The sequence below is a fragment of the Triticum aestivum genome, chromosome 3D (genome assembly GCF_018294505.1).
Source record: "Triticum aestivum cultivar Chinese Spring chromosome 3D, IWGSC CS RefSeq v2.1, whole genome shotgun sequence".
Taxonomy (NCBI): domain Eukaryota; kingdom Viridiplantae; phylum Streptophyta; class Magnoliopsida; order Poales; family Poaceae; genus Triticum; species Triticum aestivum.
This window is the reverse complement of record NC_057802.1, coordinates 561,719,937-561,733,288: the sequence shown is the minus strand read 5'-3', so window position 1 is coordinate 561,733,288 and position 13,352 is coordinate 561,719,937. Positions and strand designations below refer to the sequence as shown.

Genomic DNA, 13,352 nt, shown 5'->3' with positions numbered 1-13,352 from the left:
GCGGCGCGGCAGCGACGGATGCGGCGACCAAGAACAGAGCGAGAGCGAGAGATGCGCGAGCGAGGAGGAGCAAGCAGAGTGGATAAGGAGCCGTCTAACGCTTACTCTTTTGACTACTAGGACCGAACAGCGGCGACGGCGCCGTCTAATGCCGTCTGCCGGCTGTCGGGACGGCCTGGAGTGCCACGTAGGCGAAAAACGGGCCCCGCCTGTCATAAACTCACTTAACACGGCTCGATCTGCCGATCAGTGGTTTTTGCAAAAGAATTACGCAAGATGTGGTGTTTTCTGCAGCGATTGTGTATCCTAGTGTTTTTCGCAAACCTAGCCCTCGAAGTGATGGTTTTATGCAATTTACTCCAGAAAAATACACTGCCGGCCGTAATAAATAACTCTCCGTCACAAAATTCTATACGTATTATATCCTGCATGCACATAATCTATACTCGTCTATAGTATACAAGTGTCAAGTAATACAGATCACTGGATCTTTGTAATCGGACGACTCAAATTCAATTGCTTTAGATAGATGACTGTGTGGCCAAATGCAGACCATTGAACAAGATAATCAGACGGCCCACGATGCAGGGAATCGCGGTGGGGGTGCACCGTTGTGCTGTCAGATTGCTACCATCATAGAGTGTTGCAGGGCTCATGATTCTTCCTCTTCCACTGCTACTAGAAATCTCTGCCAGGCTCCCGTGGCCGTGAGAGAGTGATGCCTTACAATAGCACTACTCATTTAAAAAAACAGTACCACTAACGCCACGTACTAGCAACGTGGTGTGAGAAAAGAAAACGGCATGCAACAGTGCACCCTCCCACAGCTAACATTCTCTTCTCTTTTTTTGCGGGTAATACTCAATTGCTTTACAGCAATGTTAATTTCTCTTATAAGCATGTTCCACAAATATTATGACTTGAGAATCAATCTATGATTGAATGGTTAGGAGGGTTGTTTGTACCTAGGTCACTAGAGTTCAAACTATAGGTTTGACATATGTGTGTCTCATTAAGGCGGAGTATTCTTTCACTGAAAGTGATGTTCCCGATAGCGAGCAACCTGTGGTGACTTTATTAATTTCAAAACCATGTTTCATCAAAATAAAACATTATGACCTAGCTTTTCCTTTGTTTTCACCCAATATTTTTAGCGCGAACTTTTAATTATTGATTGAACTAATCAGTCGTATGATGCATGTGTATGGAATTTACTTGATCTTTTCAATAAATACTGATAATTTACTAAACAGAAATGCCTTAACTCGCTCCAAACACACAACATTCGAATAATCGTTAAATCTAGACGTTTTTTTTAGAAAAGGAGGATGACCCCCGACCTCTGCATCTGGGAGATGCATACGGCCACTTTATTGATTATTCTCGAGGACCGTACAAAGTGTTACAACAATGTGTCTGAATCCACCATCTTGGCAACATACCCAAACCACTCACCTAAGCCTAACATCAAAAGCCGGAAGCCGAAACTCATTCGGAAGCCCCAGCCGAGCCACATACCGGGTCTGGGGCACAATCCGGTCAGACGCACTCGTGTGTCGTCGCCGCCATCTTCCACAGGTCCGTCTTCAGATCATATTGAGGCTTCTACCTTGTCTGGCCACTCTGCCATCGACGTCCTCATGACGCCAGACAGCTTCCTCCTCCTGCACGAGTCCATCTCCGCGCATCAGACGCCGAGTCTCCACAGCACCATGCGGCCGAGATCCGCCACCATCAATGTGAAAGATGAAGCACCGCTCCACCAAAGCCGCCGTCCTCTAGTCCCTCGAGCCCGTGTGCACCTCCAAGAATGACGCCCCCAGGGGGAAACGACACCAGAGAGCCGCCGTCATCCGATCTACTGATTTAGGGTTTCCCCCGGAGGTAGCAGAGAGTGGCCTTGAACTTCTCCACGACGATGCCTTCAGGAAGGGAACGATGCAGGCAGCGTCGCCATCGTCGGCCTTGGCAATAGCCAATAGCAGGTTTTCACCCAGATCTGATCGAAGACCTCCATCTCTCGAACACGGGTCGCCGTCCGAGAAAGCCGCCGACGAGCAGACGCCGGAGCTAAGTCCCGCCGCCGTCGCGCGCAGACCGGCCGACCACGTGGTTGCAGCCACGCCGCTGCAATCCACCTCCATGCAGAGCCCACGAGGACCTGCGCCGCCACCCCGTGACGCCCGCTACCGCCAGGGACCAAATCCGCGCGGATCTAGCCAGAGGCGTGCCGGCCCGCCACCGCCCGATCTGACCCGCCGCAGCCGCCGCGCCGCGGCCGCCCACCAGGTCGCCGCCAAGGCAGGCCACCCCAACGGAGCGCCGCCGCGCCGCTAGCCCCCGCCATAGGCTAGCGCCCCCGCTCGGGAAGCCGTCCCGCGCCGGCCATTACCATGGGCGGAGGGGAAAGGAAGGCCCCGCCGCCGCCCCGGCCGGCCGGGCTTCGCCCTGCGGCCCCACCGGGCGGCGGCGAGGGAGGTGGGCAGAGGAGGGAGGAGAGAGGCGGCGGCCGGGATGGGTTCCCCTCGGGGCGCCCACGGGAGCGCCGCCAGAGGTTCATTACAGGTCCATCTAAATTACTTGTTCTTTAAATCTAGACGTGCATGGCACGTGCCATGTACTAGCTAGCACAGTTAGATCAAAAGACTGCTAGCTCACGGTGCCTTCCAGACCAGTTAAACAAATGCTCACCACCCAACTACCCCTACCCGTGGAAGGGAAAGACGAAGCTTTGAATGCTACTGTGTGAAGAGACGTGGGCGCGAACGTGTGTCTGTCTCGGCTGTCCATGATGCCATCATGGCAGCTGCAACCACACTCTCACTTCCCACTCCTATCATGTTCGATTCGATCTCGTCCAACGATATATATAATGCCGGTCGCTCAATGCGAATCCCAGCTAGCTAGCACTCTCAAGCAATGAGCTACCAGCTGATGAAGAAGGTCAGGAGCGAAGCAACACAGCAGAAGGCGTTGTCTTTGTCTTTGGAACGACAGCAGGAAAAGGTACCAATTCACGCCATCAGGCGGCGTTTCTTCTTCGAGTTTGTCTTTGCGTGCATTCCTATCGGCCATGGTTGCATATATGTATGTGTTTCCGTTGACTGTTTTCAGTTGAATCACGAAACGGGAATAAGTTTCTATAAGGCAACATCGGAAGATTCTGCAAAATTTATTTTTCTGCAACTCGCCGTGCCCTTTTTCCTCGAAATTGAGGCAAAAGTTTTGCCTCGTCTCACTAATCTACCTACCTATGGATCTATTATTCCGTAGTATATACTAAGAACACAATACGAAGCTCCAAAAAGAAGAACACAATACGATATTTTTCTATCCACATCATCCCAACTATTTTCCAAAGTTAGATCTCTAATTTATCGTTAGGATTTAATAATACCAACAATGCCTCCATCGACATCGAAAGAATCTACAAAATTTCCTTTTCACGCTTAATAGTTAAAGTATACCTTTCTGGCACTCGCCGTGCCTTATTTCCTCCAAACAGCCTCAAAAGTTATGCCTCGTCTCATTAATCTATCTATCTATCTATACTACATGAAACATGTGGTAAGCAATCCAAACAATTCAAAAAAAAATCTATCTATCTATCTATTGTATAGTATACTAAAAACATAATACGAGTTTTTTTGTTTGAGACATCACATGTAGCCACACCATCCCAATTATTTTTGAAAGTTTTATAGTTTATTGTTAGGATTTAATAATACCAAACAAATCCATCCATTATAGTAAGAGTCCGTGTTCCATACGGACATGCGAAGAATAGTTGTTTTATAGTTATTATTAAATAAAAGGTGCTTCCTTCTTTTTTTATGAGAAAATAATAAAAATTACATCCCGATCCCTAGACCACCTAGCGACGACTACAAGCACAGAAGCGAGCCGAAGGCACGCCGCCCTCATCGCCCCTCCCTCACCAAAGCCAGACAAAACTTGTTGTAGTAGACAGTCAGGAAGTCGTTGTGCTAAGAGCTACTCTAGCAGACCCCGCAAAACGCCCGGCCCGCAAAAATTCCGGCGAGTATGCGGGCTCGGGCCAATTTTGCGGCCAGAACAGAGCCCGCATACTCGCCCGGCCCGCAAAAAATTTTGGCGCAACCCGCAAATCGCACGCCCCGAGCACTATAAGTGCGGTTCCGCGACCCTTTTGCGGGTCCAAACCCTATCCCCCCGCCGCCGCGAGCCACCCGATTCCCCTTTCTTCTCTCCCAATTTCTCGCCGCCGGCGACCCTCCGCCCCGCCTCCAGCCGCCATGTGGGGGCGAATGTGGAGCTCCGGACGCGGCTTCGGCAGCAGATCCGGCCATGAGAGGGACCCGGAGCGCGAGCGCCGTGTCCGGTCCGTCGGCGCGAGGAAGCGGGGCGCGTAGAAGTGGACCAACCGCGGCCTTTCGCCGCCGGCGAGCTTCGACCGCCGCGAGACGGTGGAGTACGACCACCGGCGCGCGTCGTTCTCCTCCGCGCGTTCTTCGTAAGCCGGATCCTCCTTCTCCTCCGCCGCGGGCTTCCTCCCCGTGAAGAGGGAGTGGTCGGACGAGGAGGAGGAGCCGGAGCCGCCGGCGCCATTCGCTCGGCCGGTGAAGGAGGAGCCCGAAGAGCCCGCTCCGCTCGGCCGTCGCGGAGTTCGACGCTGTCGCCGCCGCCATCGCCGAGCGGAGCGTGCGCGAGGAGGAGGAGCGTCGGCGCCACGCCGAGGAGCTCGAAGCCCTCGAGTGGCGGAAGGCGGTCGCCGACAACGTCACCGCCAACGAGAAGGCTGACAAGTGGCGCCGCATCCGCGCGGAGCAGGCGGAGAAGTACGTCGATCTCTGCAGCTCCGGCGAGGAGGATTGAGCGTCCGGCTCCTCCACGGCGTCGTCCAGTTGCCGCGACCTCGCCGCCGTCAGATCCGACCCCTGGTACTAGTTTAACGTAGTATGTAGTATAACTATGCTTGTAGTTTGTGATGAACTATGTAGTATGCGATGAACAATATAGTATGTGATGAACTATGTTTGTGCAATTTCTCCCGTGGAAGTATTTTTTAAATTATGCAGGTTTAGATACGGGTTCTGCTCGGCCGCGTATGTTTTTGACCCACGAAAGCGATTTTCGTGAACCCGCAAACGCGTTTTGCGGGTCGTATTTTTACGGGGTCTGCTAGAGTTGCTCTAAGGCCCCATAGTATGAAAGGTGCCTCCTTCATCCACATATATAAGTCACAATACATTCCTGTGATTACCTTTGACCATGGGTTGGATCGTTTAGAAAGTATACCATTAAATTCATATGTGAAAGGAGTTTCTAATGATACAACCTTTATATCGTACATTTTATATATCATTAATTTTATCAATGGTCAAATGCAATCTCGAAAAATGTATGAGGCCCCAAATAATTGGATGCAGTATGTGTTGGTCCCTCAAAAAAAAGTACGTGTTGGGCATATGTCCCAAAACAACTATAATTGGGTGGTGAACAAACAAACAAAATAGAACACTATAGATTATAAATTGTTATGCTTATCAGTGTGCATGAATGAGCATACAAATATAACAATAATAATCATATTATAAAGTAGAATAGGAATCATTAAATAGACACAAAAAGTTTATGAAATTATTTATTTAAAGGTTGCAGTCTATTTCGCATGTAATATTTTCATCCGAGAATTCTTTTGAATTGTTCATATAGTGCACTAAAGTAAAGCTTTTACAGAATCACTATGAAGTAAAAAAAATGTAAATTCATTTTTTTCTTAGATTAGGGGTTTTGTCTATATGGTCAACATCTCAGCACACCGATTATTTATGCATTTATTCTGAAACACATATAATAGATATACCTGATTCTATGTTCTGGCCAATTAAGAAGTGAAATAGAAAGCAATCCACGCGAGGCATATATAGGCGGCTATCCAGCTATTCCAAAATAATATATGAAGAAGACCCATTCTTATCCTTAGATCAAATAGCTACAAATTATCACGTTGATCTAACATAGTCTATGAATTATTGGATACAAAAGGCATAGTACGACAGAAAAATAAGATACACTACGAATCTATTGTAGTTAAACGTCATAAAAATGACAACATTTAAAGTAGATTAGAAGTACTAAAATAGAAACAAATGTTCTATAAAACAGTTTATTTAAATGTTGTACTCAAGTTTACATGTTTTATTTTCGTCGGAGAATTATTTTGAATTTTCCACGCTAATGTAATTAACAATGCTTTTGCAAACTCCAACATTAATAATCAATATTTTTTTCCTAAGATTAGACGTTTCTTCCATATGCTCAACATCTCAACATTGATTACTCGTGGATTATTCTGAAACACATGCAATATATTTACCCAATTCTATGTTCGATGAAGAACACACATTCTTATTCTTAGATAAAATAGCTACAGATGATCAAGTTGATATTAAATAGTTAACTAATTATGGATCTATTTATTGGATACAAAGATATAGTACGACGAAAAGAAGAGATATATGCGTGGATGAATAAGCATACAAATATAATAAAAATAATCATATTCTTAAGCATAATAGGAATATTTAAAATAGAGATAAAAGGTTTAGAAAATTATTTATTCAGAGATTGGACTCAAATTCGCCAGTGTTATTGTGAACGAGAATTCTTTGAATTGTTCATACTAATGAACTAAAATAAAGCTCTTACAAACTCACTGTTAATAAAAAATCATCAACTTATTCTTTTTAGGGGTTTGGACTATATGGTCAACATCTCAGCACAAAGATTATTCATGTATTTATCCTGAAACACATATAATGGATTTTTTTATTCTATGTTCTTGCCAAATAAACAGTGAAATAGAGGCAATCCATGTGAAGCATATATGGGCAATTATCCAGCTGTTCCAAACTATTATATGAAGAACAACCATTCTTATCCTTAGATCAAATAGCTACAAATAGTCTAGGAATTATTGGATGCAAAGACATAGGGCGGCCGAAAAAGAAGATATACTATGAACCTATTGTAGTGAAACATCTTGAAAATAATCACATTTTAAGTAGATTAGAAATACTGAAATAGACACAATTTGTTTATAAAACTATTTATTTAAACACCGTACTCATGTTTACATGTGTTATTTCCATCGTAGAATTCTTTTGAAATTTACAAACTAACTTAATTAAAGCAAAAAAATTACAAACTCCAATATTGATTAAAAATCATGAAGAATTCTTATTTTTCTAAGATTAGGCGTTTTGTTCATATGTCAACATCCTAGCACATTGCTTATTAATGAATTTATTCTGAAATAAATATAATATATTTATCCGATTCCATGTTTTTTTGAATAAGTAGTGAAATAGAGGCAAACAATATTGTGAGACACATATAGGCGGCTATCCAGTTGTTCCAAGAAAAATATACGGAAAATACCCATTCTTATTCTTAGAGAAAATAACTACAAATTGTCACGTTTATATTACAATAGGCTACAATTTTTGGACCTATTTATTGTATACAAATATACGACATGACAAAAGAAAGAGAGACATACTACGAATCTACAATAGTAAAACATCAATCTACCAAATATGGTAGACTCTCTTCTCCTATATGAAGCCTAGGTTGAATGGATTAAGAAAGGCAATCACTCGCCTAACCGGTTCATCTTGCCAAGTGTGCCTAAAGAGATTACAATAAATAGACCATCATTTTTTTGTAAACAAGTAATATATTAATATCTTATAAAATTAAAATATTGTCAAAATTCAACAAAAAGCAAAACCACCCGTCGTCTATATGGCATCCTCCTTTTATTAGTACCATGGGATATCGGTGGTCATATCAAAAAATAGCTCGGTGGTGCCAAGAGATGGTAAAAATTACGTTGGTATAGACATGAAACAATAAAAGCATTGCATATTATAATGCTAGTATTTGTATTGACTTCATTAAGCAGTTTATTCCATTTTCCCAAATGGTTTTACAAGCACAAACAAAATATTCATATAGTAGTGTGTACGTATCAAAAATAAAATATGGCTCATATATTTTCATGGTCTACCAAATGAAATGAAGCCAGAAGTCCCACATAAAACAATAATTCTTAGTTCATAGACCAACGAAATGATAGATCTTCGGAATCACTTTTTTACCCTTATTATTATTATTATGAAAAAACGACAATCAGAAATTTTCCTACATAAACCAGATTTAACATTAGATAAGAATGCCTCAACCGTGCACTCTAAACTTTAGTTATATGTACTAATCTAATGTCACATACATACAACACATATGGCTATAATTATGGTGTTATTTTTGGAAATGGGACGTTATAATTATGAATCCACAAATTAAAGCTGATCAAATATAGTTCAACCAAATGTGGTATGTTATTATGCTCAAAAAAATGTGATATGTTATTTATCATAACATTTTTTGTGACAATAGAAACATATTATTCCTAATCCTGTAATATTAATATTATCAAATTATAATTTAATTTTCATACACTTTTGACACATTTAAGATGATGCCTTCGCATTTGCGAGGGCCGTCTGGTTAGTTAAAAAGCATTTAAGACACCGAAATGTAACCAAAAATTACAAAGAGCCCTACTCTCACGGCATGATTGAACTCAAGTACTTCGTGCCAACCAAAACCCATATGTTTGCTTTGACTTTAATCTAGCGCATGATGATGCATGGTATGGTAGAAATATTTCTAAAAGCTCTGTATTCCACACATTCCGAATATCCCATGAGACAAGCATAACAAGGGGTGCAATCCCCTTTCAATTGTGCCCACTGATGTCGACCATCGAATCCCACCGCTCCATAACTGAATTGAAATGAGATCACATCTCAGTGTGAACGTACAAGACAGGCTTTAAATCTCGTCCAAAATATGGCTAGAAAATCTACACTACAGCAAAAGATGTGTGACCATCTCTGGCTCCCTTCTACATATAGCTGGTACAAGCCACGGTTTGGCTACCCTCTACGCTGCAATATGTTGGCCAGCCAAACCTGGTCTTGCAGTATGAGCCAAACTTTTGCTAGGGCGGCACATTTTTCCACACCAGCGATTTCAAAGCAGAGTTAGAAACATTGCCAAGCTGTGTGACTTGGCCGAATAAATGACCGAAGCGGTGAGATTTCGGGTAATGTCATCTAGGATGTCTTCATTGAGGTGTACATCTTCGAGACCTAGCCAAAGACAATAGAAATTAGTGATGTGATGTACTGTGAAGTCCAAATTGGAATTGATGTTCCTCATCCATTGATCAACCACAAGACACTTAAAACAGACAACTCGTCTTGCACTTGAAGATCGCAAAAATGGATGATGAAATATCCTTCAGCTTTCGCCGCCCCCCTCCCCCCAAGGCACAACGAGAGCCAAAGTTCTCAGCTTTACCATTGCAACCGTAAGTGGTTCATATCCACATCATCCCAAGGACGACCCAAACCCACCCACGCACGGCGCAGACCTTTTCGTTCAAACCATGGTCAACATAAGCGAGGTGCTCAAGCAAAAATTTCAAGGTCAAGGACGCCGAGGCCCCCCCATGGTGGTCGGCCAGCACACAAGGTCCCACCTCACCTTATACTTCCCTCTAGAGTCTAGACACCTTGTCAGCACTGGCCCAAACGAAAGCACGTACTCTAGGTAACGATTGCCTTCATGGTCCCTTTAGGCACAACCAGGGGAGTGAGATGACGAATAGCCTGAGAGGAAATGACCACTTTGATCAAAGCATTTCTACCAGCATATTTGATAAGCTGTCATTCCCAATCCCAACCCACAAGCTTTCCGGCCATCTTGTTGTATAAATGTTGGAAGTCAATGGTTCTCAGACGATGCACTGACATCGGGACAACGATGTAGCGCAACAGAAAATGAGCTCTAGTTGCCAAGAAGGCACGAAGGACGACATCAAGGTGGGCACCGAACATCCGGCGTTGTAGCCGTATAGTAGTACAATTATGATAATACACTGCAAATCCGTGTTGATCTTCAAGTGACGTCGAATTCGTTACCAAAACGTGTACTAGCATTATTGTGTTCAATTACTTCTAAATAACATGAATGAAAACATCGAAAGCTTTGGTCAAACATGGATGTAGATACACCCATTAAATTTGGATATGATTTTCTCAAAGTACGTAGAAATATATAAATGTTCTAACATCGACCGGTGTTATGCATCAAAATCGATGTTATTTTGCCCACTACATAGTACATACGCACTATACGTACAGTCGTACAAGGCACATGATCAATGTTAGTACTCCACGTTCTCATAGAAAGGAGAGCGAAATTTATGCTGCAATGGGCCTATGCAAAATTCAAAACTAATAATTTTTTCACTAAGAGATTAACCAGTAACTTCGATTTGCACGCATGTCAGATAAATGAGGTGCGGGGTCTCCTTGGCAGTCTGACCGAGGAGATGCCGAGTTTCCTGTCAGATGCCACCATCCGCCGTTTCCTCCGAGCGAGGAATTGGAGCATGGAACAAGCAACCAAGGGTCTCAAGGAAACCGTCAAGTGGAGGCGTGAGTACAGGCCGGATGCAATTTCCTGGGTCAGTAAAATTTAACATTATACTCTATTAGCCTTATAGATTGCCCTATAATTGTGTGCAATGGATTGTGTAAGCAACTCTTCTCTGCGAGCAAATGGCAGGAAGACCTTGCTGAAATGGAGAACGAGGCCAGGAGAACACATGTAGCCGACTACCTTGACAAGAATGGAAGAAGTGTCCTGGTAGTAAACCTACCAATGCAGGTACTTTACTTGTGGCCTGCTACACCGATCAATCCGTTAGAGGATATTGGTAACAAAGAGTTGAACACCAACGAAGAAGAAAGAGTATCTACCTTTTTTCCCTACTAATTAAGGTTCACTAACTTGTACAACAGTCTAAAGTTTCAGTCAAGGAGCAGATAAAGCACCTGGTATACCTCCTCGAGTATTTCGCCACCAACTCAGCAGATGAACAAGATGACTATGTTGTTTGGTTGACTGACTTCCGAGGCTGGTCGATATCAAGTACGCCATTGTCGACAACCCGTGAGACCATGCACATAATTCAAAACTACTATCCAGGGGTGATAGCCGTGGCGATTCCTTTTGACCCTCCGAGGGTTTTTGAATCTTTTTGGAAGGTATACAAAGAGTATATATTGTGGTGTTTTATGCCCACTTCCAACTTTTTATTCTTCTAATCATGCACATATCCACATTCGTGAGTCGTGGGTTGCCCGACTTGTAGAAGGGTGGACATATAACCTTGCTATAGGGCTTTCGTAACAGTCTTGCTTCATATATATGCCACTTAATTAGGAACTTCAACAGTATTTTCGAATGGTTAATCCGTGTTTTCGTCCGCACCAAGCACACATAGTCTCTGCCAACTTACATGTTGGTATTTTCTAAACAAGTGGTGGTAAAACCCCACATGAGCATTCAAGCGGAATGGAAACAAAAATTCCATCCTCGCCAGTGTTTGCAGTCTTGTGAGCGAGGTAAAAAAATAGTGCGCTATACAAAATAGCGCCGCCCCTGAAAATATGCTATTAACGTCCTATAACGCGCTATAGCGTGCTATTAGCGGAGACATTGTACACTGATCAATTTAGCGACACAATTCTCTATACGCTATAGCGTGCTATTAGTGGCGCTATAGCGCGCTATTTTATTCGGTGCTTGTGAGAGTGTGTTTCCTATTTTATCAGTGAATATCCCAATTTGATTTAAGAACCCTGCCTTTACTTGATTTGCAGATAGCAAAGAACTTCGTCCAGCCAAACATGAAAGAGAAAGTGAAGTTTGTGTATGCTAACAAACCAGAGAGCCTGAAGATAATTGCTGACATCTTTGACTTAGACACGCTGGAGTCATCATTTGGAGGAAGAAGCACCAGTACAATCTTTGACATCAACAAGTATGCTGAGAGAATGAGAAGAGCCGACAAGATGAGAGGAGCATCAAAATACACAAATGGCAAATGATCTCCCTGAGCAATGACCATGATTAAATACAAGTTGCTTGTAAGTCATACATGACCAATCGCCTGCGTGCGAGTTACTGGGCTACTACATATAATAGTTGAGTGCCAGATGCGTTGCCACGGAATACAGAATAAGCACACTAATCAAATCGTTTTACTTCATAAATTTGTCAAAGATGATGGCATGTGGTTCAATCCATATAGCAACATATGTACTTGTTCTCCTTTTCTTTTTCCTCAACAATTATCACTCGTTGACATTTTTAATACTGAGGGTTTTTGGCAAGATATTCTTATTAAGAAGTACCTTTTGAACAAAACTCTGGGGCAATTGGTTTCCAAACCTGGTAACTCACATTTTTGGCAAAGGCTGATGGAGTTGAAGAAACTTTTTTTTGGAGCTGTTGTGTGACAAAAATTGGAGATGGGCAAACCAAATTTTGGGAATATTCTGGATAGTTTACAATAGCCTTGCTACTTCCTACCCTAGATTATATTCCATTTCCTTAGACTAAAATGTCATGGTTAGTTATGTTTTTAGGAGATGTTTGAATAACTTACGGTTTAGAAGAGCTATAGTTCAGGTGCCTTTAATTGAAGAGGACCACCAACTCATGGCTTTTATCTAGTTCTGGTCAGTATTCTCTTAGTTCATTGTATCCTGCCATTCAAAATTATGAGGTTGTGCACTATAGATGTCTTTGGAAACAAAGATAACTTTGATGGTCACCCACAAGAAAAAAAGATAACTTTGATGGTGAAAACTTTCATTTGTCTGGTTTTGAGATGAAGTGTTCCGACCAGAGATGTATTTGCTAGAAGAGGTGGGCAATATTGTCAACAATGCTTGTTCTGTGATGACAAAGAACCCATTTCACATATTCTAGCCTCCGGATTGATCCACCACCAGTTTCGACGTATGCCCTTTAAAAAAATTGACATAGGCATAGTGTCGGTTTACCAGGCTTTATTGTTGCCGTTTGATTGGTTTAGTTTCTTTTCTTTTTGCCAGACTTTTCGGGATTGGCTGTTTGCATCCTAGTTATGCAGAGATCGCGTGTTAGTCATAAATGATTTGTATCGCTTGATGCTACATTCTAGATAATAAAAGTGCCCCTTATCGTAAAGTTGAGACGAGATTCGTAGCGTGTAGGGACCATGGCTCGCACTTTTAGGTTCAGTTGTGAACCACCCATCTACCTTGTGATTCAGAAAGTGGGTTGGTCCCTTGCATGGCTTAAGCGGCTGATTAGTTTGACCCCCATGTGCGTAAGCCTTTGTCAGAGGTTGTAGGTTCCACCTATCTTACCCCCATGCTTCTTCATTTGACTTCCAAATTTAA

The 13,352-nt window shown here is 42.9% G+C and overlaps 1 protein-coding gene across 1 annotated transcript; it reads left to right on the top strand.

Annotated features, from left to right (window-relative positions):
* The first annotated feature begins 2,845 nt into the window (after positions 1–2,845).
* On the top strand, positions 2,846–12,271 carry LOC123075450 (phosphatidylinositol transfer protein 3-like). Its single transcript, XM_044498051.1, has 5 exons — positions 2,846–3,006; positions 10,406–10,582; positions 10,684–10,785; positions 10,920–11,165; positions 11,784–12,271. The coding sequence occupies exons 1-5, from the start codon at positions 2,920–2,922 to the stop codon at positions 12,009–12,011; spliced, it is 840 nt and encodes a 279-aa protein (XP_044353986.1). The 5' UTR covers positions 2,846–2,919; the 3' UTR covers positions 12,012–12,271.
* Positions 12,272–13,352: the final 1,081 nt, after the last annotated feature.

Excerpts from the sequence above, each read along its gene's own strand:
- LOC123075450 (XM_044498051.1), top strand. The coding sequence starts at position 2,920 with ATGAGCTACCAGCTGATGAAGAAGGTCAGGAGCGAAGCAACACAGCAG. Across the intron at positions 3,007-10,405 it reads TGGAACGACAGCAGGAAAAG|ATAAATGAGGTGCGGGGTCT; the intron begins GTACCAATTCAC and ends CACGCATGTCAG. Across the intron at positions 11,166-11,783 it reads TTTTTGAATCTTTTTGGAAG|ATAGCAAAGAACTTCGTCCA; the intron begins GTATACAAAGAG and ends CTTGATTTGCAG.